The 21,939-nt window shown below is 47.3% G+C and overlaps 1 protein-coding gene across 3 annotated transcripts in view; it reads right to left on the reverse strand.

Moving 5' to 3' along the window:
• The window catches only part of SEZ6L (seizure related 6 homolog like), a 142,664-nt gene extending 139,190 nt beyond the window's left edge, over positions 1–3,474 (reverse strand). For 2 of the 3 annotated variants that reach the window (XM_053368462.1, XM_053368461.1), the window contains exons 1-2: positions 3,240–3,474; positions 2,910–3,119 (exon numbers count right to left, since the gene is read on the reverse strand). In XM_053368462.1, coding sequence (XP_053224437.1) covers positions 2,910–3,119; positions 3,240–3,459 — 430 coding nt within the window. In that variant the 5' untranslated portion in view covers positions 3,460–3,474. Of the gene's footprint in view, positions 1–2,909; positions 3,120–3,239 lie in introns of those variants that run through there. The other variant, XM_053368463.1, reaches the window with a different exon arrangement.
• Positions 3,475–21,939: the final 18,465 nt, after the last annotated feature.

Here is a 21,939-nt window from a genome sequence, read left to right on the forward strand (position 1 = left end):
GATAAATTTAGATTGGATACTATAAATGTATGTTGGAAAATTTAATAATTTTTTTTTAAAAAAGCAGCACTAGGAGTAGGAAACCGACTTAATTATTCAATGCCAACTTGAATAAAATATTGGGGGGCCCAAGTAAGCCCTGCCCTGCATAATTGACCACCTGATGCAATGCATGGATACCATTTGAATCACAATGCCCATCAACTTTGGGGGGGGGCTCAAATATTTTATTGGGGGAGTAAAGACCCCTCAGCCCCTAGGAGTTGGCTCCTATGTCAGTGCATTTGAATTGCATTCAGATGGCTGCCACCTCCTCCAACACCCCTCTCTTAAGATTAGCTCCCTGGTTTCTCCATCAGCCACCCCCCTTGTTCACCACCTAGGGACTAGAGTCTAGCCTGAAGAAGAGTTATGGAGGACTAGAAAGTTTGGTGGTTACTCTAACAAAGGTCATTGCCCTATTATGGATTTTGGATTCCCTCACCCCCTTCATGGGCCACCTTTGCTTTTCATCTTGTTAGGAATATCTGCTTCCTCTGTCTTTCTCTATTTGGCCAGAAAATGATGGGGAGAGTGGAAATCATTGTGGTTGACACACTTCAGAGAGCTTGGCAGGACAGAAGACAGTTTTACTTATTTAATTCTGAAATTGGGCTCAGTTAAACCTTTCTAAATGAAAGGAGTGGCACTCTGGAATACTGATGGCATGACCCTATAACTCAGAAGAAAATCCTATTTATTTCTGTAAAGGCTTACTTCCAAGTAAGTGTGCATAGGAAGGTCAGTTTCTAAACATACACACAGTCCTGAACCCCTCTCTCCCCAAAGGGGGCACATGTAGGAAGGAAGAAAAAAATATAACCTTGACATAAGCCCTGCCTTGTGACCCTAGACCAGGGGTCAGCAACCTTTTTCAGCCGTGGGCACTGTCCCTCAGACAATGTGGGGAGCCGGACTATATTTTAGAAAAAAAATGAGCGCATTCCTATGCCCCATAAATAACCCAGAGATGCATTTTAAATTAAAGCACACATTCTACTCGTGTAGAAACACCAGGCAGGCCCCACAAATAACCCAGAGATGCATTTTAAACAAAAGGACACATTCTACTCATGTAAAAACACACTGATTCCTGGACCGTCCGCTGGCCGCATCCAGCACCCGGACCTTAGGTTGCCTACCCTGCCCTAGACCATTGGTCCTTCTCGCTCTGTATTGTCTATACTGACTGGCAGGGCCTCTCCCGCTTTTCAGGCAGGGCTCGCTCTCTCCCAGCCTTACCTGTAGATACTGCCAGGGATTGGACCGAGGACCTCCTGCCTGCAAGGAAGATGCTCCGGCTTGAGGAGCCTCCCCTCCAGCAGCCCAACTGGGACAGCCCCCAGAGAACCTCTCTCAAAAGGCAGGTCGCTCTCCTTTTTTGGAAAACACCCACAAAGACCCAGAAACTAGTCTGATTAAAAAAGCGAAAAAGCAAAAAAAGGGGCTGCCGGGAATTCCGAGTGTACCCAAGAGAAGAGCAGGCCCAGGAGCGAGGCGCCCCCGTCCTCGCCAGCCTTGCGTGGCATGAGACCGACCGACAAGGATGGGCAGCGGACCAAGCGCGGGGGCGCCGGGCGGGAGCGAGCCTGGGATGGAGAGAAGGAAGGAAAGGAAGCCGCCAGGAAGCCTGCCTAGTCGCCGCTGATCTGTTCTCCTTCCTGGCGGCGCCCCGCGTCTCATGGAAGCCCCGAGCGGGTTGTTCCGAGAGGGCATCGAGCGAGCCATTGATCTCCAGCGTGTCAGTGATGGAGGCGGGAGAGCAGAAGAAGCGCCTGGCCGGAGCCTTGAGCTTGGAGGCAACATCTAAGGAAGTTTCCTGGCTGAGGGCGGCTTCGTGCGTTTCTCGTGCGGCGGCGAGCGCGGCCCTCTAAGCATCATGTGGCCTGGAGTCCCGCGGGCGGCAGAGGAGAGAGCGAGAGCCCAGGGCTCGGAGGGGCAGCAAGGAGGCAATCGGCGACTCGGCGGACTCCACTCCGCCGCCTCTCTGCCCACACTTCCGCGGGAGGCAAGCAGCCCCATTGAAATCAAAGTCAACCTGCGTTGGATGGAGCGGAAAGCGGGGGCGAGACTTGGACCCGTCCCCAGAGCTGCTTCTGCTCAGCGGTAGATAGTCCGCCAGACTCCGCCTTGCAAGCAGGTCTGCGTTTCAATCCCCAGCACCTACGGGCTCAGTTGGGAAAGGCTCCTGCCTGAAATCCTGGAGAGCCGCTGCCAAGCAGTGTAGGTAGTACTGAGCTAGATGGACCCACGGTCTGTCTGGGTAAAAGTCAGGTTCCGATGTTCAAACCAGCCCCGTCTCCAGCTGCTTCTGAGGTATAAGGTAGGAAGGGACTTCAGACCAGAGGCATCCCCACTTTTAAGAGCCAAGTGCAGAAGTGATGGAGGGAGGGGGGTTGCTGCGCCCACTGCACGCCTCCCCTCCCCCTCCTCCTGACGGGACCCCCAGCAAAGTTGTTCCCAGAAGCTGCTCAGGCTTCTGTCCTGCCTCTGTCCCGCCGCGGGCAGCGGACACACGTCCGCACACACAGACGCAAACGCGGGCGCAGCGCGAGCACTCCGCCTCTTCCCCCAGTTTATCCTTCGCTTGTCCCAGTTCAAAAGGCAGATAGGGGTGGGGCGCAATAACACCCCCACCCACCCCCATTGCACCGTGTTGGAAGTTTAAGCGCCAGCTTGCAAGGCGGGGGGGGGGGGCGAAGCTCCAGCGGACAGGTAAGCGGCGAGTGACTCCTGAACACCCCTCCCAGCACAGCGCTGCTCCCCAATGGCAACGGCACGTCCCCCTTCCTCGGGGACAAAGACCGAGCAGAGAAACGGGAACCCCCCTCCCTTCCAAGCCGCCCTTCTTCCTGGTTCGCAGGTCCTACCTTGGGGGCGCCTGGCCGCGTGGGTGCCCAGCAGGAGGAAGAGGAGGAGGAGCAGGGCGAGCCCTCGGGGGGCCGGCATGGTGCTGGGTCGCGGTCCCGGTCCGGTTCGAGCTGCTGCCCAGCCCAGCGGACCGCTCCCTCTCTTCCCAGCCTGGCTCGGTAGTGGCGGCGGCAGCGACGAAGTCCCTCCTTTGCAAATCGGCGCTGGAGCTGCGAGGGGAGGGGGGAAGGAGGGAGAGAAGGAAGGAGGGAGGGAAGGAGGGAGGGAGGGGATTATCAGGGCTGTCGATCTGCCCCGCCTTTTGCCACCCCAACAGGAAAATACCTCACCCGCCGCTCGATGAGAGGCTCCAGGATGTAATTCCAACCCACGACCCTCTTTCTCCCAGTGCCAGGGCGCACAGCAGGGGAAGCAGAAGCCGAGGAGCGCCTCTGAGCACGTGCAGAGTGCCTTTCCCTCGTGAATCATGGCAGGAGACTTAAGTCCTCCACGAAGTTTTCTTTTGTCAGTCTGAAGCGTCTCTGAAACCTCGTAAGACCCGCACACCATGTCCACAAATCCCTCCGTCCTATTGATCGCCAGACCATGTCAAGCTCCGTACATCTCAAGAAAGGACGCGTGAGCTCCAAGGACCTTCAGCGGAGACCCTCTCCGGCCACCCGCCACTCAGGGAAATCCAGCCTCGGTCCCACCCAACCCACTCGCTTCCCCGCCGCCATATCCCTGTCCAGAGCATTCAGTCAACATCGAGGCGCTGCTAAAACTCCCGAATGTTCTCTGCGCGGGGACCCGAAGAGCAATCCTCTGACCCCACCTAGCCACCCAAACTTAGCCTAGCCCCCTGTGACCCAGCCTAGCCCCCCTCGCCACCGCCGCAGAGCGCTTACTCTGCAACCAGGTTGAACCCTTCAAAGGCCTCGAACGGTGGGGGGCGAACCCAGGACCCGGAGGTGAGTCTAATGCTCTACCGACCAGAAGTCACAGGAGGGGAGGAGGCTGCTCTTGTGCTTGGATCCTGCTTGTGGGCTTCCTAGAGGCACCTGGTTGGCCACTGTGAGAAGAGGAGGCTGGACTAGGTGGGGCACCATTGGCCTGATCCAGCAGCCAGGCTCTGCTTATGTTCCTATGGAATCTGCTTTCTCCAACATGGTGCTCCAAAGTGGGACTACAGATCCCATAAGTCTAGCCAGCACTGGACTCAGCTGGTTGGGGCTGATAGAAGCTGTGTCCAAGAGATCTGGAGGGTACCAGGTTGGGGAAGACTGGCACAGATCCTGCCCTGTCTGTTTCTGGGCTGTGTTGGATCCTACACTATGATAATAGGTGTGAAAGCAAATCCCTCAACAATGTGATCTGACACGTATGATAATGGTAGCTATGTTGGCACTGCTGTCTAATAAACCTACTGGATTAAAAAGAAGCAGCAGCAATTATGCTGACTTTGGTTACCTCAGCAACAGTCATCACAAAGCAGCATCACCCAGGATATCAATATAAAAGATGAGTCAAGAGAAGAGACAGCTGAGCTGTTTCCCAGGCAGGGAGGGATTCCCTGTTCTTGGGTTTCAGCAAAAGTGTGTGGCTCTTGCACTCTGCAAATGGCGGAGGAAGAAGTAAGGCCGCATGTCTACATGCTCAAAATCAGGTGCATTGCTAGGTATATGAAGGACTTAGGGAGCAGGCCCATGGTGCATATTTGTATCTAATTTGCATGTGCTGATTTGTATGTGTAGGTGCCGCTGGGCAAAGTTAATGGGGCTGTGACTGGGGATTCAACAGCATCACTCTTTGCATCCCAAGATGTTGGTTTTTTAAAAACATAAGATCAGGGCAGGCCCCATGATCTGCTGGACACCTGGCTACACCCAAACTGAAATCCCTGGCATCTAATTGCCGGTGGTGGGGGAAAGTCCCAGGTTGCAAAGATCGAATCACCTCTCTGGTAATTTCCTGTGATATCGCTTTATCTGATATATGCCTATTTGACTGCTTTGAGCTGAGAAACTGGCCCTGTTACAGGTGCCACATAATACTTATTCTGCATTTGGAAGAAATCAATATTTTAGTGTGGCAGCACCAGCTCTTTGGAACTCCCTGCATATTGACACGCGGCAGGCACCTTCACTGTACTCTTTGGCACCTGCTAAAAACATTTTTGTTTAGACAAGCCTATACAGACATGGAGAAGGCTGATGTTTTTAGCCTATTGTTGATTTTACCCTTTGAATGTTTTAAAGAGTTACTGATCATTTCATTGTTTTCATTGCCTTGCATAGGCACACGCTCTCTGAAAGTTTGTTTCCGTTCATGTGAACCTGCTCAGGTTCTGAGATCTTGGGGAAGGCCCTTCTCTTGGTCTAGGGTGCTCTTGGGCACATTTGGTGGGGAAGCGGGAGAGGGCCTTCTTGGTGGCTGCTCCCAGGCAACTTGGGAACTCCCTCCCAAGAGAAGCTACTGGCCCCCTTCTTGCTGTGCTTCCACTGGCAGGTGACATCAATATCTTCCTCTTTCAAGAGACCTTGGATAACTGATTGCATTTAGCAAGGCTCCTGCTGCCATGCTGTTTTTGTTGTAATTATCCATATGTGTGTGTGTGTAATTTGTGCTTAATTGCTTGTTTTCCCCCTCTATGTTTAGCTGTTTTTATTTTATCTGTAAGCCACATTGAGCCCTAATCTGGTGAAAAAGCATTATTATTATTATTATTATTATTATTATTATTATTATTATTATTTCATTCTCTGTGTCAACCTCCTTGGGGCTTTTAAAAAAATAAATTTTATGAAATAAGTAAATGCTGCAAATAAATTTCCAGTGAGGCCTCAGCAGCTGGCCAGTTGTGTGCAGAGCCCAGGCAGCCCAGTTCTTATACACACACCAGCCTCTGCCTGCTCTTGGAGACACGTCATGCCTTCATCAAGCAGCAGCTCTTCTCTGAGCTGCAGGGGCTCTGCGTGTCCTTCGCTAAAATCCCTGCTGACTCAACTGGGAGGACAGAGCAACACACAGAGAGAGGCAATCGATAGCTGGGATGCAGCAAAAGATGGGCTTTGTTGTCCCATTTTTTGTAGGCCAAATTGTCTTGCTGAGGAAAGCGCTTGGGATTTGCCAAGGAGGGATGCAGACATCCTGCCAGGGTCACTGCTGCCATATCAACATCTCTTTTTTGTTAACACACTGTAAAATAAAATAAAATAAAACCTCTCCTTTCACTCCAGTACTTCTTATGTTGCTCATTCATATCCTGTAAACAAGTAAAATAATACAGGTAACAGTATTTTATTTTGTTTTAAGAGCAGAAAACATTAATGTCACTGTAGCAGAGGCACATTGCATCTCTTAAGCTAGGGACGGGAAACCTTTTCCAACCTGAGGGCCACCTTCCCTTCTAGGTGACTTTTTAAGGGCCACATGCTGGCAGTGGGAGGGGCCAGAGGCAAAAGTGGGTGGAGGAAAGAAGTACGCTCATTTCTACACACACAGTGGCATCCCTTTCTAGCCTCCATCCAGCAAGAAACACAATCCGAGTTCAAGGACCCATTTATACATGTGTCCTAGTGGCAGAGTGTCTGCCTTGCATGCTGAAGGTCTCGGGTTTAATCCCTGGTGTCTCCAGGTAGGGCTGGGGAAAGCTCCTGTTGGAAACCCTGGAAAGATTATGCCAGTCAGAGTAGACAGGACGGAGCAAAAGAGGCCTATGGTCTGACTTGAGACAGACAGCTTCCTGTGTTCCTATTCTAGCCAAGCAGCAACTCTCAGGAGAGTACATACAGCAAGGCCAGGGAGGGGTCTAGCTTAGGAAGAGTCGTGAGCCAGATAGAAATGGGGGCACAGTTAAGTTTTCCATCAAGCCAATAAAGAGCCCCAACATCATCAAAGAAGCCTGCTAAAGTTTTTCAGAGAACTTACATCTGTGTTAGTCTACTGCAGCAAAAGCATCAAAGAATCCCTTAACACCTGGTGGGGGGGTATGCCAAGTTTGGGGACCTGATAATAAATCTGCATCTGATGAAGTAGACTGTAGTCCAGGGAAGCTGATGCCATAATAAATGTGCTAATCTTTAAAGTGCAACAATACGCCTGATGGTTTTTGCTGCCAGAATGAGTCTCTTGCCATTGGCCTGTATCTTAGCTTCACTTGATTGGCCCACAGGCTTGCCTTCAAAGTGAGAAGATGGAGGAATTTCTCTCTTGAGGAGCATTGTGGCCTCAGGTGGGAGCAGGATCTCAGAGTGAATTCATATGACCAGGTTGTGGTTCAGGGAATGATGCAACATGCACTGATAAATCTAGTTCTCTCTCATTTGCCCAGTTTGCCCAAGAGATGCCTTGCATGTTCCATACCTCCAACTGGAGCTTCTGAGACCCGCCTTCCACACCAGGCTGTGCCTTGACAGCACTTTAAGGTTTGTGCCACTTTTGCAGGAAATGTATACTTTTTGTGCATTCTGCAATTTCCATTTTGTGCTGTGCATGTCCCTGCGAGTTCCCCATGTTTTCTCCAACATGATCTAGGCTAGGCTAGAACTGGGCCACTAGACTCCCACCCCACTCACTGAGGATGCTTGCTCACCTCTGGGCCCAGCTTGTGACCACTTTCCATCAGATTTCACTATGGTTTTCCCTCCCCACTGTTTATTATCTTCTCTCTGGCATTGTGTGAGTTACACTTTTCTTTTTAAGAACATCTTGCTTTGTTTTTTCTCTTGTTTTAAGTAGTGATGCCATTTTGTTTTTCCTTTCCTGAAGAAATCCATAGTCTTGAACACATGTTTCCTGGCTCTCTGCTCTGTGACTGCATATTTTCAGAGCTCCTGATGACTCAATTGATTCACCTGTAAAAGGCCTGACAAGAAATCAAACATGGTGCTTGTAAGTTTTTAGCAGGACTGCCTCTAGATCACCACCTTGCTTTAAGAAATCCTTTAAGTCCTCCCTCTCCTTTCCCCACCAAAGTGTGCATGAAGCAGGCAGAGTGCACTTGACTCCTCTTTCCTTTTGTTTCTAACTTAAAGCTTCTGAACTATTCCTTTGCAATGGATGCAGAAGCCAGTCCAAGAACTCTGCAACTGCACAGCAGCCTCCAAGAATTTTGCAGGACTCAACCCAATAGGTCTCATCCACCAGGCAGCTCTGGACACAGTCTGTACCCCTGTTCTCAGTGTTCCCATCTTCTTTCTGCGGGATCCCCAATGACAATGTAGGTTCCTGTAGCTCAGTCTATTCTGCACGGACTGGCAGCAGCTCTCCAACCCCTCTAGGATATGCTGCTGGGCACTGCCCTGTCTGCAGGTAGGCAGGTGTTCAGCCACCAACCTCTGCCCATGAGGTCTCCCATTCTTGTTTTCTCCACCTGGATAAACAAATGAACTCCATGGGTGAACATCCATGGCCCTGCCCTTTGTGACAAAGGCAAATAAGATGAAAAAGACTTTGCATGTGGGGAAGGCCTTTCCACAGATCTGTCTCAATCATCATCTATCACCTATCTATCTATCTATCTATCTATCATCATCTATCTATCTATCTATCTATCTATCTATCTATATCTATCATCTATCATCTATCTATCTATCTATCTATCTATCTATCTATCTATCTATCATCTATCTATCATCTATCTATCTATCATCTATCTATCATCTATCTATCTATCTATCATCTATATCTATCTATCTATCTATCTATCTATCTATCTATCTATCTATCTATCATCTATATCTATCTATCTATCTATCATCTATCTATCTATCTATCATCTATCATCTATCTATCTATCTATCTATCTATCTATCTATCATCTATCTATCATCTATCTATCTATCTCTATCTATCTATCTATCATCTATCTATCTATCTCTATCTATCTATCTATCTATCTATCATCTATCTATCTATCTATCTATCTATCTATCTATCTATCATCTATCTATATCTATCTATCATCTATCTATATCTATCTATCTATATCTATCATCTATCATCTATCATCTATCTATCATCTATCTATCATCTATCTATCTATCATCTATCTATCTATCTATCTATCTATCTATCTATCTATATCTATCTATCTATCTATCTATCTATCATCATCATCATCATCTATCTATCTATCATCTATCTATCTATCATCTATCTATCATCTATCTATCCATCCAGCTTAGGCCAAGGCTATCTGAAAGACCGTATTCCCTCACACAAACCTGCCTAGGCACTGAGATTTGTTGGGTTTTTTTTGGGGGGGAGGCCCTTCTTTTAGCTCTGCCACTCTCTCAGGGATGCTCACAGGGGAGGACCTCCTTAGTGAGCTGCTCCTTCCTTCCCTCTTTGCTGTCCTTCTGCTGGCAGGGGAAGACCTTCTTGTTCCAACAGGCTTTGGGAAATCAACTGCTTTTCAGGAAAGGGCTGCTGCAGTGCTGTTTTTGCTGTGATTACCTGTATCTTTTAAGCAGATTATATATCTATCTATTAATGTTTAATTGTTTTTTTAATGATTTCCCCCGGTGTTTTTAGTTGTTCTTATTTTATCTGTAAGCTGCCTTGAATCCCTGTCAAGAAAATGGTAGGGTATATTATATTTATTTGCCCTCATTTTTCCCCTTGATGGGACTCAAGGCAGCTTACAGAAAACAGCAAGAATCATTAAAAACATTTTAAAAAACCATTAAAGAACAATCAAACATTAATAGAATTAAAACTAGATATATCTGTTTAAAACATACAAATAATTACAACAACAACCTATCTTTCTAGGTATAATATCCCAATGCAAAAAAGGAACTGCCTTCTATCCGCCTTCTAGCCACTGCCACTAGCTCAATGCACCAGCCAAGTGCTGGAGATGCATCCCTGGCTCACAGTACAAAGCCAGAGGAGAAACAGGTGAGCTGCCTTGTCCAGGTCCATCCTGATATTTTATGTGAAATATTAACACCTACACACAGGCAGAGTCTAAGGACCTGTGTTAGAAAACCTGTTTTTGATGCTAGATTTGTTGTTTTGTGAGGATACTTAGTGCCCATAGTTGAGCAAGAATTTTGGATTTCTCCTCCATGGATGCTTATGGACAGCTCTCACCTCCATCCCACAGAAGGGCAACCGAGGAGGGAGGGGGAGCCTGCAGGTGTGTGTTGGTCTAGCCATTCAGGTGCTAGCCAGCTTCATTTTTGGGTGACTTAAAGTTCTAGAAGGAATAATGGGGGGAGGGAGTCACAGATGGCAGTGCCATGGCAGTGCATGTGTTGCGCTTTAATCCACGAACCCCAGTATCCTGTCCCAGGGCCAGGAGGAGAGCACTCCACCCCCCCATACACTCTCAGACCTTTTCCGGTGCACATGGACTTGTTAAAATGCTCAGTGGGTCACAAAGGAATCTTTAATAAAAATACATTTTAAAAAACAAAACAAAGGAATTTATAGCAGTGGTGTCTCTTCTAAAAATCCAGACCAGAATTGCAACAAAGTCCTCGGACCAGGAGGTAGCGGGGGCTGGAGCGGGGAAAACACACGAGTGACGGAGCCAGGAAAATGCCCTGGAAAAGCAAGATGGGCTCAGCTAATGTACTGAAAAGGCTGCCAGCCATCTCCCAAGGAAAATGTCTTTCCATTCCCACCAAATGTAAATCTTTTACTGCCTCATTGGCTGGTTAATATGTGCCTTTAACTCTTTAGTTGCCCTTAGCTGAGAAAATGCTAGATGAGGTTCGGAAGCTGCAGTAAGTAAATGTTTGGAAGAGAAGATTTGGGGAAGAGCTCACAAGCAAAAGCTCTTTGGGTCTTGCAGTTGGAGCCTCGCTGGTTCAGGCACCTGAGAGGGGACAAGAGTCCATGAAATACAGGGTGCCAATCTGAACCTTTTGCATGGCTTATTACAGCATAGAATCATAGAATCATAGAATCATAGAGTTGGAAGAGACCACAAGGGCCATCGAGTCCAACCGCCTGCCAAGCAGACCATGGCATTGGTACAGTTGGGATCATTCAATATAAAATGTACCCTTAAATGAACTGTCCTGACTCTGGCCTAGTTCTTATCTCACTGGAAGGCCTGGGAAAGACTTCCTGAGCTCCAAAGACTTTATGTAAAGATCAGCACAAGTAATCTGGTTACCAGCAAAATTTAATTAACACCTCCTGTAAAACAGTGGGTTCCACATATACAATAATAAGTTAACCTTAAAACAAAGATAACCAGTTTACTTATTTCTCACTAGGATGAGATTTTTTCAACTCCCAATTCAGCAGAGCAAATGAAATGGGAAATACTCAGAAACCTGCAGAGACAGTAGAACAATAAAATTTACGTATTATAAACTACTTACTCATCTCAAAGGCCGGGGATGCCAACTTGAATAAAATATTGGAGGGGGGGCAATAAGCCCCGTTCCATAAAATCGATCACATGACATGGCATAGAAACACCATTTGAATACCAATGGCCATCAAATGGGGAGGAATTGTCACCTCAATTGGGGGGGGGGCTGAAGGGACCTCCTGTGCCCTCTCCATTGGGATGCATTGGCTAAAATGAGTACACTCCCCAATGGCTCCTCCAGCAAGAAATTTCATTTACTCAAGTCCCTCAGGGGACCAACACACATTTACCACACAGGGCAGGTTCCCCTCCCTCTCTTTCTCACTTTGTTGTTAGTTTGGATTCTGTGCCAATATTGTCACACACACTTTCTTTAGGCTTTGGAGAATAGTTAGGAACTATTTTACTTTTCAGGTCAAAGCATGTTTCTGTTGTAAGATTTGCTGCCTGCTTATATTGTCATTTTGCTGTAAATCCAGGACTGCCCCTGGAAAATAGGAACATTTGGAGGGTCTGCTTCTGAGCTTGTGTGCAGGGCCTGTTCTTACAGGATCAGGATTTATCCCCTCCCCCACAAAAATAGCATATTTAAAGAAGAAGAAGAAGAAGAAACAAAAATATAATAGCCTTGTCCAGCATCCTGTTCTCACAGCAGCCAGCCAGATACCTCAGTGGAAAACCTGCAAGCAGGACCCAAGAACATGAGCCTTCTCCCCTCCTGAAATTCCCAGGAACTGATAGGAAGGTAGGAAAAAATATTTTTGGGGGGGTTGGGATTTTTTTTAAAGGGGGGATTATAGGGTTCAGGGACATTTCTAGGTTGTTTTGTGACAGGGCCATGCTACAAATTTGCAAAAAGTTTGCATGTGTGAATTTATATGCATAGATGTCTCTCAGAAATTCAGATGGCACGTGTCTAAGGTCTGACTTCAATTACCCGGATATTTGTTGGATGTCAAACTCAGCCAAGAGCATAAGGTCAAACAGATTCCTCACTGGCCTTGCAGACAACTTCATTGTCCAGAAAGTGAGAGAAGCAACAAGAGGAACAGCCATTTTAGATCTGGTCCTAACCAATGTTGATGACCTGGTTAGTGGGGTAGAAGCAGTGGCGTAGCGTGGGTTGTCAGCACCTGGGGCAAGGCAAGTAATTTGCGCCCCCTAACCCGTGGATTTTAGCACTCGAGTGCGAGCGAGCGCCCCCCCCGATGTTACGGCCGGTGCGGCCGCCCCCCCTGCACCCCCACACACTACGCCACTGGGGCTGGGGGCGAGCGAAGGAGCCAAGGACCCCCCCCCAAAGGCTCAGCAGGAATTTATTAAATTTATTATTTGCGGAGCCCCCGCGGGCCAAGGCAGCCGAAGCCCCCTCCCCTCGGGCGCCTCCCCGCCCCCTCCTCTCCTTGGGCTGTAGGTGGAGCCCGCGCTCCGAGGCGCTCCAGATCCGGGCTTGGCAAGCACCTCTCCTCCTCCCGGCCGGGTCCGGGGCTTCCAGCCGCGCTCCGTCCTCGCCCCCTCCCCCGCGGCTGAGACTTGCGCTGAGAGCCGGAGCCAGCGGCGCCCCCTTCCGCTGGGAGACCCTCGCCCGCCCGCCGGCTTCCTCTCGGAGGGTTTTGGGGAGGGCAGGGCGCGTCGAGGCCCCTCGGAGCTCTCCTCCCTTCCAGTCGGCAGAAGCAGCTGTGGCTGGGCCGAGGGGATGGCGGCGGCGGCGGGGTGTGGAGGCTGCCCGTGCCCGGCCAGGCGTCGGTGGCGGCGGCGGCGCTGCTGCAGCGGTTGCTCCTCCTGCGAGCAGCGAGTGGAGCGCAGCTGCAGCGGCGGCGGGGGGCGCGCGCGCGCTAGGGCACAAGGCTGGCGGTGGCGGCGGGGAGCCCGGCGGAGGAAGGAACTTGTCCCTTCCCTCTGCACTCGCGCCCCCCCCAGATGTTGCGCCCGGTGCGGCCGGCACCCCTGGCACCCCCCACGCTACGCCACTGGGTAGAAGTGGAAGGATCATTAGGCGTGAGTGATCATGCTCTTCTGAAGTTTACTATACAGCGGAAAGGAGCAGCCAAGCATACTAGGACTCAATTTCTTGACTTTAAGAAAGCCGACTTCATAAAACTTAGGGAAGTGCTGGGTGAGATCCCATGGACAATAATACTAAAAGGAAAGGGAGTTCATGATGGCTGGGAGTTTGTTAAGAGGGAGATAGTAAAAGCACAACGTCAGGCAATACCAATGAGATGGAAACATGGAAGGTACCTAAAGAAGCCAGGGTGGCTATCTAAATAACTTTTAACTGAGTTAAGATTAAAAAAGGATGTGTACAAAAAATGGAAAAGGGGGGAAACCACCAAAGAGGAATTCAAACAAATAGCCAGCACGTGTAGACACAAAGTCAGAAAAGCTAAAGCACAGAATGAACTCAGGCTTGCTAGAGAGGTTAAAAGCAACAAAAAAGGCTTTTATGGGTATGTTTGTAGCAAAAGGAAGAACAAAGAAACAGTGGGGTCACTCAGAGGAGAAGATGGTGAAATGCAAACAGGGGACACAGAAAGGGCTGAACTCCTCAATGCCTTCTTTGCCTCAGTCTTCTCCAATAAAGAAAACAATGCCCGACCTGAAGAATTTGGAGCAAATGATTCAGCAGAGGAAACACAGCCCAGAATAACTAAGGAGATAGTACAAGAATACTTGGCTAGTCTAGATGTATTCAAGTCTCCTGGGCCAGATGAACTGCATCCAAGAGTATTAAAAGAACTGGCAGATGTGATCTCAGAACCACTGGCAGTCATCTTTGAGAATTCCTGGAGAACAGGCGAAGTCCCGGCAGACTGGAGGAGGGCAAATGTTGTCCCTATTTTCAAAAAGGGGAAAAGAGAGGACACAAATAATTACCGCCCAGTCAGTCTGACATCAATACCAGGGAAGATTCTGGAGCAGATCATTAAGCAAACAGTCTGTGAGCACCTAGTAAGGAATGCTGTGATCACCAATAGTCAGCATGGATTTCTGAAAAATAAGTCATATCAGACTAACCTGATCTCGTTTTTTGACAGAATTACAAGCCTGGTAGATGAAGGGAACGCAGTGGATGTAGCCTACCTTGATTTCAGCAAGGCATTTGACAAGGTGCCCTATGATATTCTTGTAAAGAAGCTGGTAAAATGCGGTCTTGACTATGCTACCACTCCGTGGATTTGTAACTGGCTGACTGACCGAACCCAAAGGGTGCTCATCAATGGTTCCTCTTCATCCTGGAGAAGAGTGACTAGTGGGGTGCCACAGGGTTCTGTCTTGGGCCCGGTCTTATTCAACATCTTTATCAACGACTTGGATGATGGACTCAAGGGCATCCTGATCAAATTTGCAGATGACACCAAACTGGGAGGGGTGGCTAACACCCCAGAGGACAGGATCACACTTCAAAACGACCTTGACAGATTAGAGAACTGGGCCAAAACAAACAAGATGAATTTTAACAGGGAGAAATGTAAAGTATTGTACTTGGGCAAAAGAAATGAGAGGCACAAATACAAGATAGGTGATATCTGGCTTGAGAGCAGTACATGTGAAAAGGATCTAGGAGTCTTGGTTGACCACAAACTTGACATGAGCCAACAGTGTGACGCGGCAGCTAAAAAAGCCAATGCAATTCTGGGCTGCATCAATAGGAGTATAGCATCTAGATCAAGGGAAGTAATAGTGCCACTGTATTCTGCTCTGGTCAGACCTCACCTGGAGTACTGTGTCCAGTTCTGGGCACCACAGTTCAAGAAGGACACTGACAAACTGGAACGTGTCCAGAGGAGGGCAACCAAAATGGTCAAAGGCCTGGAAACGATGCCTTATGAGGAACGGCTAAGGGAGCTGGGCATGTTTAGCCTGGAGAAGAGGAGGTTAAGGGGTGATATGATAGCCATGTTCAAATATATAAAAGGATGTCACATAGAGGAGGGAGAAAGGTTGTTTTCTGCTGCTCCAGAGAAGCGGACACGGAGCAATGGATCCAAACTACAAGAAAGAAGATTCCACCTAAACATTAGGAAGAACTTCCTGACAGTAAGAGCTGTTCGACAGTGGAATTTGCTGGCAAGGAGTGTGGTGGAGTCTCCTTCTTTGGAGGTCTTTAAGCAGAGGCTTGACAACCATATGTCAGGAGTGCTCTGATGGTGTTTCCTGCTTGGCAGGGGGTTGGACTTGATGGCCCTTGTGGTCTCTTCCAACTCTATGATTCTATGATTCTATGATTCTATGACTTGCTCTGTGTTTTGCATCCAGTTGCTCTATAAGGATAGGGTGTTGTGTTTTTTTTTTTTTAAAAAAAGAATTTAAGTTTCATAAAAGGAAGGAGGGCACATGCAATCTGGAGCCCACCACAACATCATAAATAATATTAATTATTTTTATTGTTGCAAAGCCTACTGGTTTGACGTGGCCTTTGGAACTGGGGCTTCAGCTGAAGGAAATGGTGGGGAATTTCATGGAGCCACATCCCTCCTTCCACTGCCTCCTTTAACAGCAACCTGACATGGAAAAGGATAAGAATTGGGAAGTGTGCCACCTGCTCTGTCATCTCTCCCACATGAACTCTCCCTTCTGTTCTTAATCAGCATCCATTTCCCTGAGCTTCAGCTGAATGCTGGAGGACTCAGGACAGAGAAAACAAAACCCTTTCTCAGACAACTGTGGAACTCGCTATAGTCTACAATCTTTATGCTCCCACAGGAGGCAGGGATGACCCCCACCTGGATGGCTTTCAAAGAGGATTGGGCAAATACATGCAGGAGAAGGCAGTCAGTGGCTACTAGCCAGGCTGGCTGAGCTCTGCGTCAAGGATCACAGGAAGCAATGCTTCTGAACACCAGTTGCTGGAAACCACAGGAAGATGGGAGACTGCTCTTGTGATCAGGTCTTGCTTGCCGGTTTCCCACCATGCGCTTCTGCTGGGCCACCATGAGAAAACAGGGGGCTGCCTGGACTAGATGGGCCACTGGCCTGATCCACCAGCCAGGCTCTTCTGATGTCACTTGCTGTTGACAAGAAGAAAAAGAAGAAGAATAGGAGGAGGAGGAGGAGTTTGGATCTGATATCCCGCTTTATCACTACCCTAAGTCTCAAAGCGGCTAACAATCTCCTTCCCTTCCTCCCCCACAACAAACACTCTTTGAGGGGAGAGACTTCAGAGAAGTGTGACTAGCCCAAGGTCACCCAGCAGCTGCATGTGAAGGAGCAGAGACACAAACCTGGTTCACCAGATTACGAGTCCACTGCTCTTAACCTGTCAGGGAACTTCCATCGGAACTAGAGGAGGAGGCGAGGCTCCACAGCGATGCTGGAGAGGGGCCAAGCAGGGAGAGAGGCAGGTCTCCGGCTGGGGAAGAAAATCAGCGCAACACCAGGGATAGAGGGGGGCCGATGGGGGAAGCAGAGAGGAGGCTCCAGGACTCTTCGCAGGAGACCAGCGAGGAGAGCACAGGTCCTCCGCTGCCCACACCCACCCTGCGCAGAAGACTTCCGCGCAGGGAAAGTAGGTGGCAACTTGGCGTCAAAGAACTTCTTTGCTGGAAGAGGTTCAAGAAACGCCCACTGACGGATTCTGCTAGCGACTGAACAGCCACGGAGTGGATGGCTGTCCAGACAGAAATGGTTTAACCAGGCAACCTAGCCCAGAGCGGCGGTAACTTACGCACAAGCAACCCCTAAAGCCATTACATAACCACTACACCACTTGGTTCTTTTCTTTAAACTGTCCTCAGAAGTTCTGCTTCCTGATCTGGTACTACCACCCAGCACCTCACCCCACCCCCATCCTGTATTACTCATGTCAGTCTTTTCAAAATGCTGCTATGCTGCTTTGCCATACTAACAAGGGCATTACATTTGTAAAAAAGAAAATGAAAAGAAAGTTCCTGCCAAACCTTTGAAAAGCTGACATTTCTCTGTACTGCTCAAGGGACACTGCAGAGCAGCTAAAGCACAATTAAACAGCTTCCACAGCCTGAGGATGTTGGAGGGTGACTGTACCCAACGGAATGACATTACGAGATACTGGAAATTGGCTTGCACCAATCTATAGCTTTTTATTTTGTTTTGTTTTATTATCACTTATCTCATTGTGACTGCCCCTCAGTTCTTTTTCCCATGCAGCTCATTACAACATGAACTAGCAGACCTGGCCAAAAAAAAAAAAAAAAAGGAAAAGGAGAAAGAAAGAAAGACATGAGATGAAAACATAGGGACACAAACTTTCAGTTCCAAACTTGAGATTATACTATGAAGCATCCTGTCTGTGCTGGATAAAAGAATGGATAATCTTAAAGAATACTGACTTGCTAGATCTCGAAGGATACAATAATAGATAGGGTTGGCATTCCTATCTGTGGCAAAACAAGGTGAAAATACATAAAGGTTTTACAAATCACATCTTTAGGGGTCCCTTATATGATGTATGGGACAAAAACAAATCTCTGCTAGAAAGAACCACACCCTGGTGGCTATCCCCGATAGATGTGTTAACAATAAAAAAATTAAATATGGAGGGAAAGAGAATAACCTATGAAGATATATTAGTGAAAACAGAACAAGGGTGGAAAATTAAACCATATGAGGAAATAAAAGATGGGCTCACAGGATGGTTACAGTACCATCAAATAAACGGTTTATTAAAAGAAGACACAAAAAAAGGGATTTAGCGAGGAAAAATCTAAATTTCAAACAGATATTTTGGAAAGTAGATCAAAACTTTTATCCAAAATGTACAATTTCTTGCTGGAATGGGACACTAAGGATGAGATGGTTAAAGAAGTTATGATAAAGTGGGCAATCGATTTTGGCTACAATATCGATTACGATAAATGGGTTAAATTGTGGAACAAAGGCATGAAATTTACAGCATGCTCCACGTTAACAGAAAATCTAGAAAAAATGGTATACCGGTGGTATATTACCCCGGTCAAACTGGCCAAAATGTATAAATTGAATAATAAAGCCTGCTGGAAATGTAAATCCAAAGAGGGGGATCTCTATCATATGTGGTGGGAGTGTGAAAAGATGAAAAAAAATTGGGAGTCAATATATAATGAATTAAAAAAACTTCTCAAGTATACATTTCCTAAAAAACCCGTAATCTTTTTATTAGGGATAATAGGGAAGGAAGTAAAAAAGGAAGATCATAAATTATTTCAATATGCTACTGCAGCAGCGAGAATACTCGTGGCTCAAAAATGGAAACTAAAGGCGACTCCCATGGTAATGGAATGGCAGGCTAAATTTTTTGAATATACAGAATTAGCTAAAATGACATATAGAATAAGAGACCAAAAAGGGACAATGTTTGATGAAGAATGGGGTAAATTTATGGCATATATAAGAACAAACTGTAGAAGCTTAAAAACTATGGCAGGGTTAACATAATTCCTTTGATGTGCATAGAAGGGGAATAAGAACCTACAGGAGGGGATATATCTCAAGAAAACCGAAGCAGGGAAGGAAGGAAGTCGAGGCGTGAGGACACGCAGTGTAAATATGATGACTTAAAATATTGATTGTAAAAGATTGCTTTATTTTCTTGTTGTTTGTTTGTGAAAAACCCAATAAAAAATAAAGAAAGAAAACATAGGGACACAGACTTAAAAAAAAAAAATATGAACAAGTTTGGAGTGACCCCATCTGCTGCAAGTGCATGTTGAGGACATCTTGCTGGATCACCTCCATCACTGTCTAACAGGCTACCAAACAAGACAAGGTCTGTGTGCTGCCTTGGTTGTTGGAAAATGGCTACATGTCAGGATTCTTCCTCCTGCTTTTTTGCTGAAGGACAGCAAAATTGCTGCCTGTCAGGGTGTTCTAGTGTCAATTTGCATATGGAGTTTGTTAAGAAGAGGTTGTGTGTGTGTGTGTGTGTGTGTGTGTGTGTGTGTAATGCAAGTTTTTTTAGGGAGTTGGGCCAACAGAGGCACACAGAAGCACCAGTCCCATTAGCAGCACATCTTCCTAACCTGCACATGTCCCTGGAAGGAGACATGGGTGCTTGGCGCCCTCTGTGACCTGCCCTGGAAGGGGATTTTAGAAATCTGGGATGTTTATCACAGTCAAGCCAACAATTCATGTTTTGCCAGGCAGGCACATGAAGGGGCTGAGGCTCACAGAACTTGCTAGAGAGAACTCTGTGAGATCACTTTCCTCATGTGTAAGAAAGAGGTGTAACTATCTATGCTCCTGCCTGCCTGTCCATAAGCTGGTGATTCCTGCATTGCAGGGTGTTGGACTAGATGACCCATTGAGATACCTTCCAACTCTACAAATCTATGATTCTATGAAATGCAGCAAAGCATCCAGGAAGAATAATCTTCTTCTCAGGGCTCTGCATTTGTGCTCTCAATCTCCCCTATTCCTGTACCCCAAATTCAGCAGGCCAAAATCCAGATATTCCACACTGAGGATAACATTTCTGCAGATTGGGAGCAATTAATTTAACACTCATTCTGATGCATGTTGAATTTGCACAATGGAGAGTTCCGCCTGCAAAATGCGGAACTGCCTCCATGATCAAGTGTGCCCTTTGGTGCACAAGTATTGACCCCATGTAGCCTGCTAGCAGATGATTGCTCTGATGCATAGCTAAGCCCTGCAAGAGAGTCATGCAACCTCCGGCTGAGAACCACCGCCTCCCTCTGTGGGCTTTTCAGCCAGGTCCATGGTGAAAGCAGCCTCCTCTCCTGAAGCGTGACTTTCTATGGCTGGCTGAGCCCACCCCCTGAAAGCCAACATTAGCAGTACATCCCTGAACACACTGAACAGAAAGCAAATTAAGGGTGAGACATTCCCCGCCCCCTCTTACAACTAGGCTAGAGGTTTAGTGCTGCTTCTTTCAGGCAAATTCAGGCTCTTGCAACTTTATTTGTTTATGTATAAGGTGTGTGTGTGTGTGTTTGTGTGTTTGTGTGTTTGTGTGTGTGTGGTTTTGGAGGTGCAAAAACAGCAGGCTCTGTGCTGCATCCATGGTTTGAAACTGGGACAAGCTGGGCTTTTGCTCTCCTCTTCTCTTTCTCCTCCTCAGTTTTCAAACACAAACTGGCAGCCGACCCACAAAGTCTTGGCTGATGTCTGTTCCTATTATCATGGGTTGTAAATCTCCCTGTTTAATGAAAAAGTGTGTTGTAGTGCCAATTTGAGGCGAAGTGCCTATATGAAGGAGACTGAAAGCATCAATTCCTTTTAGTAAAATGAGAAAGGGGGGAGGGGAAAGAAAGAATACATTGTTTTCAAGTGAAACTGGCAAATCTATCAATTACTGCAGCATGATACTATTATCTTTATGGAATTCTAAATTTGGGTGTGTTTCATCACTTCAAGAAAGCTCTTGTAGAAATGTGCATGTTCCCTGCTCCCCTTTCCGTTGACATCTCAGTAAATAACATTTCCCTGAGCCTTCCACTTGACTGAGTCTTAAGGATGGAGGCAGTGGCCGTGGTGGTGATGGGGGGTTTCTCACAAAAAATGACTGTCTCTCTCTAGGTGTGACGCACACAGGCAGCACCAGCAGGCTGCTTTTGAATGCTGCCTTGTGTCTGGGGCTGCAAATGCAAGAGGACCACTCAGCAGTCCCACTGTTCCCATGGCAACCCCATCACTAGGCGAAATGGCAATTAAGAGGACATGCACCTGTCTTGGCATTGCGATGCAAACAAGCCATCTCTGTTGTTAAAACTAGGGCACCTTCCCCCATCTCCCCAGGCCCCCCTCACTGCTATCACTGTTATCTCTTTCATAGCACTAAGAAAACAACCACCACACAGGAATTGAGACAGAAGCAGGGTCTCTTCAATTGGAGGAGGGGAAAGAGAAGAGGGATGTGTTATTGTTCAGAAGAATCAAACAAGGGAGGGGATTTTGCTTTCTCTTTTCCTTCAGGGTTCCTTGATGGTGGAAAGGAGAAAAAGACCTGACCCTAGAACCGCAGGGCATCCTGAGAACCAAACCCAGTCTGCTCTGGTCAGACCTCACCTGGAGTACTGTGTCCAGTTCTGGGCACCACAGTTCAAGAAGGACATTGACAAACTGGAACGTGTCCAGAGGAGGGCAACCAAAATGGTCAAAGGCCTGGAAACGATGCCTTATGAGGAACGGCTAAGGGAGCTGGGCATGTTTAGCCTGGAGAAGAGGAGGTTAAGGGGTGATATGATAGCCATGTTCAAATATATAAAAGGATGTCACATAGAGGAGGGAGAAAGGTTGTTTTCTGCTGCTCCAGAGAAGCGGACACGGAGCAATGGATCCAAACTACAAGAAAGAAGATTCCACCTAAACATTAGGAAGAACTTCCTGACAGTAAGAGCTGTTCGACAGTGGAATTTGCTGCCAAGGAGTGTGGTGGAGTCTCCTTCTTTGGAGGTCTTTAAGCAGAGGCTTGACAACCATATGTCAGGAGTGCTCTGATGGTGTTTCCTGCTTGGCAGGGGGTTGGACTCGATGGCCCTTGTGGTCTCTTCCAACTCTATGATTCTATGATTCTATGATTCTATGATTCTATGATTCAGTGGTGGGGCAGCCCCTGGCTTCATCCTGCAATAATCCCCCCACCTTCCCATGGTTGCACAGATGGGTGGGGATCCAAAAGGGTGGTGAAGACAGCAGGTATTGACTATTTATTTATTTATTTATTTATTTATTTATTTATTTATTTGGAGAGACACTTTTCAAATAACTAAATATATTGACATCTCATTCGT

This window comes from Podarcis raffonei, chromosome 16 (genome assembly GCF_027172205.1).
Source record: "Podarcis raffonei isolate rPodRaf1 chromosome 16, rPodRaf1.pri, whole genome shotgun sequence".
NCBI classification, from domain to species: Eukaryota; Metazoa; Chordata; class Lepidosauria; order Squamata; family Lacertidae; genus Podarcis; species Podarcis raffonei.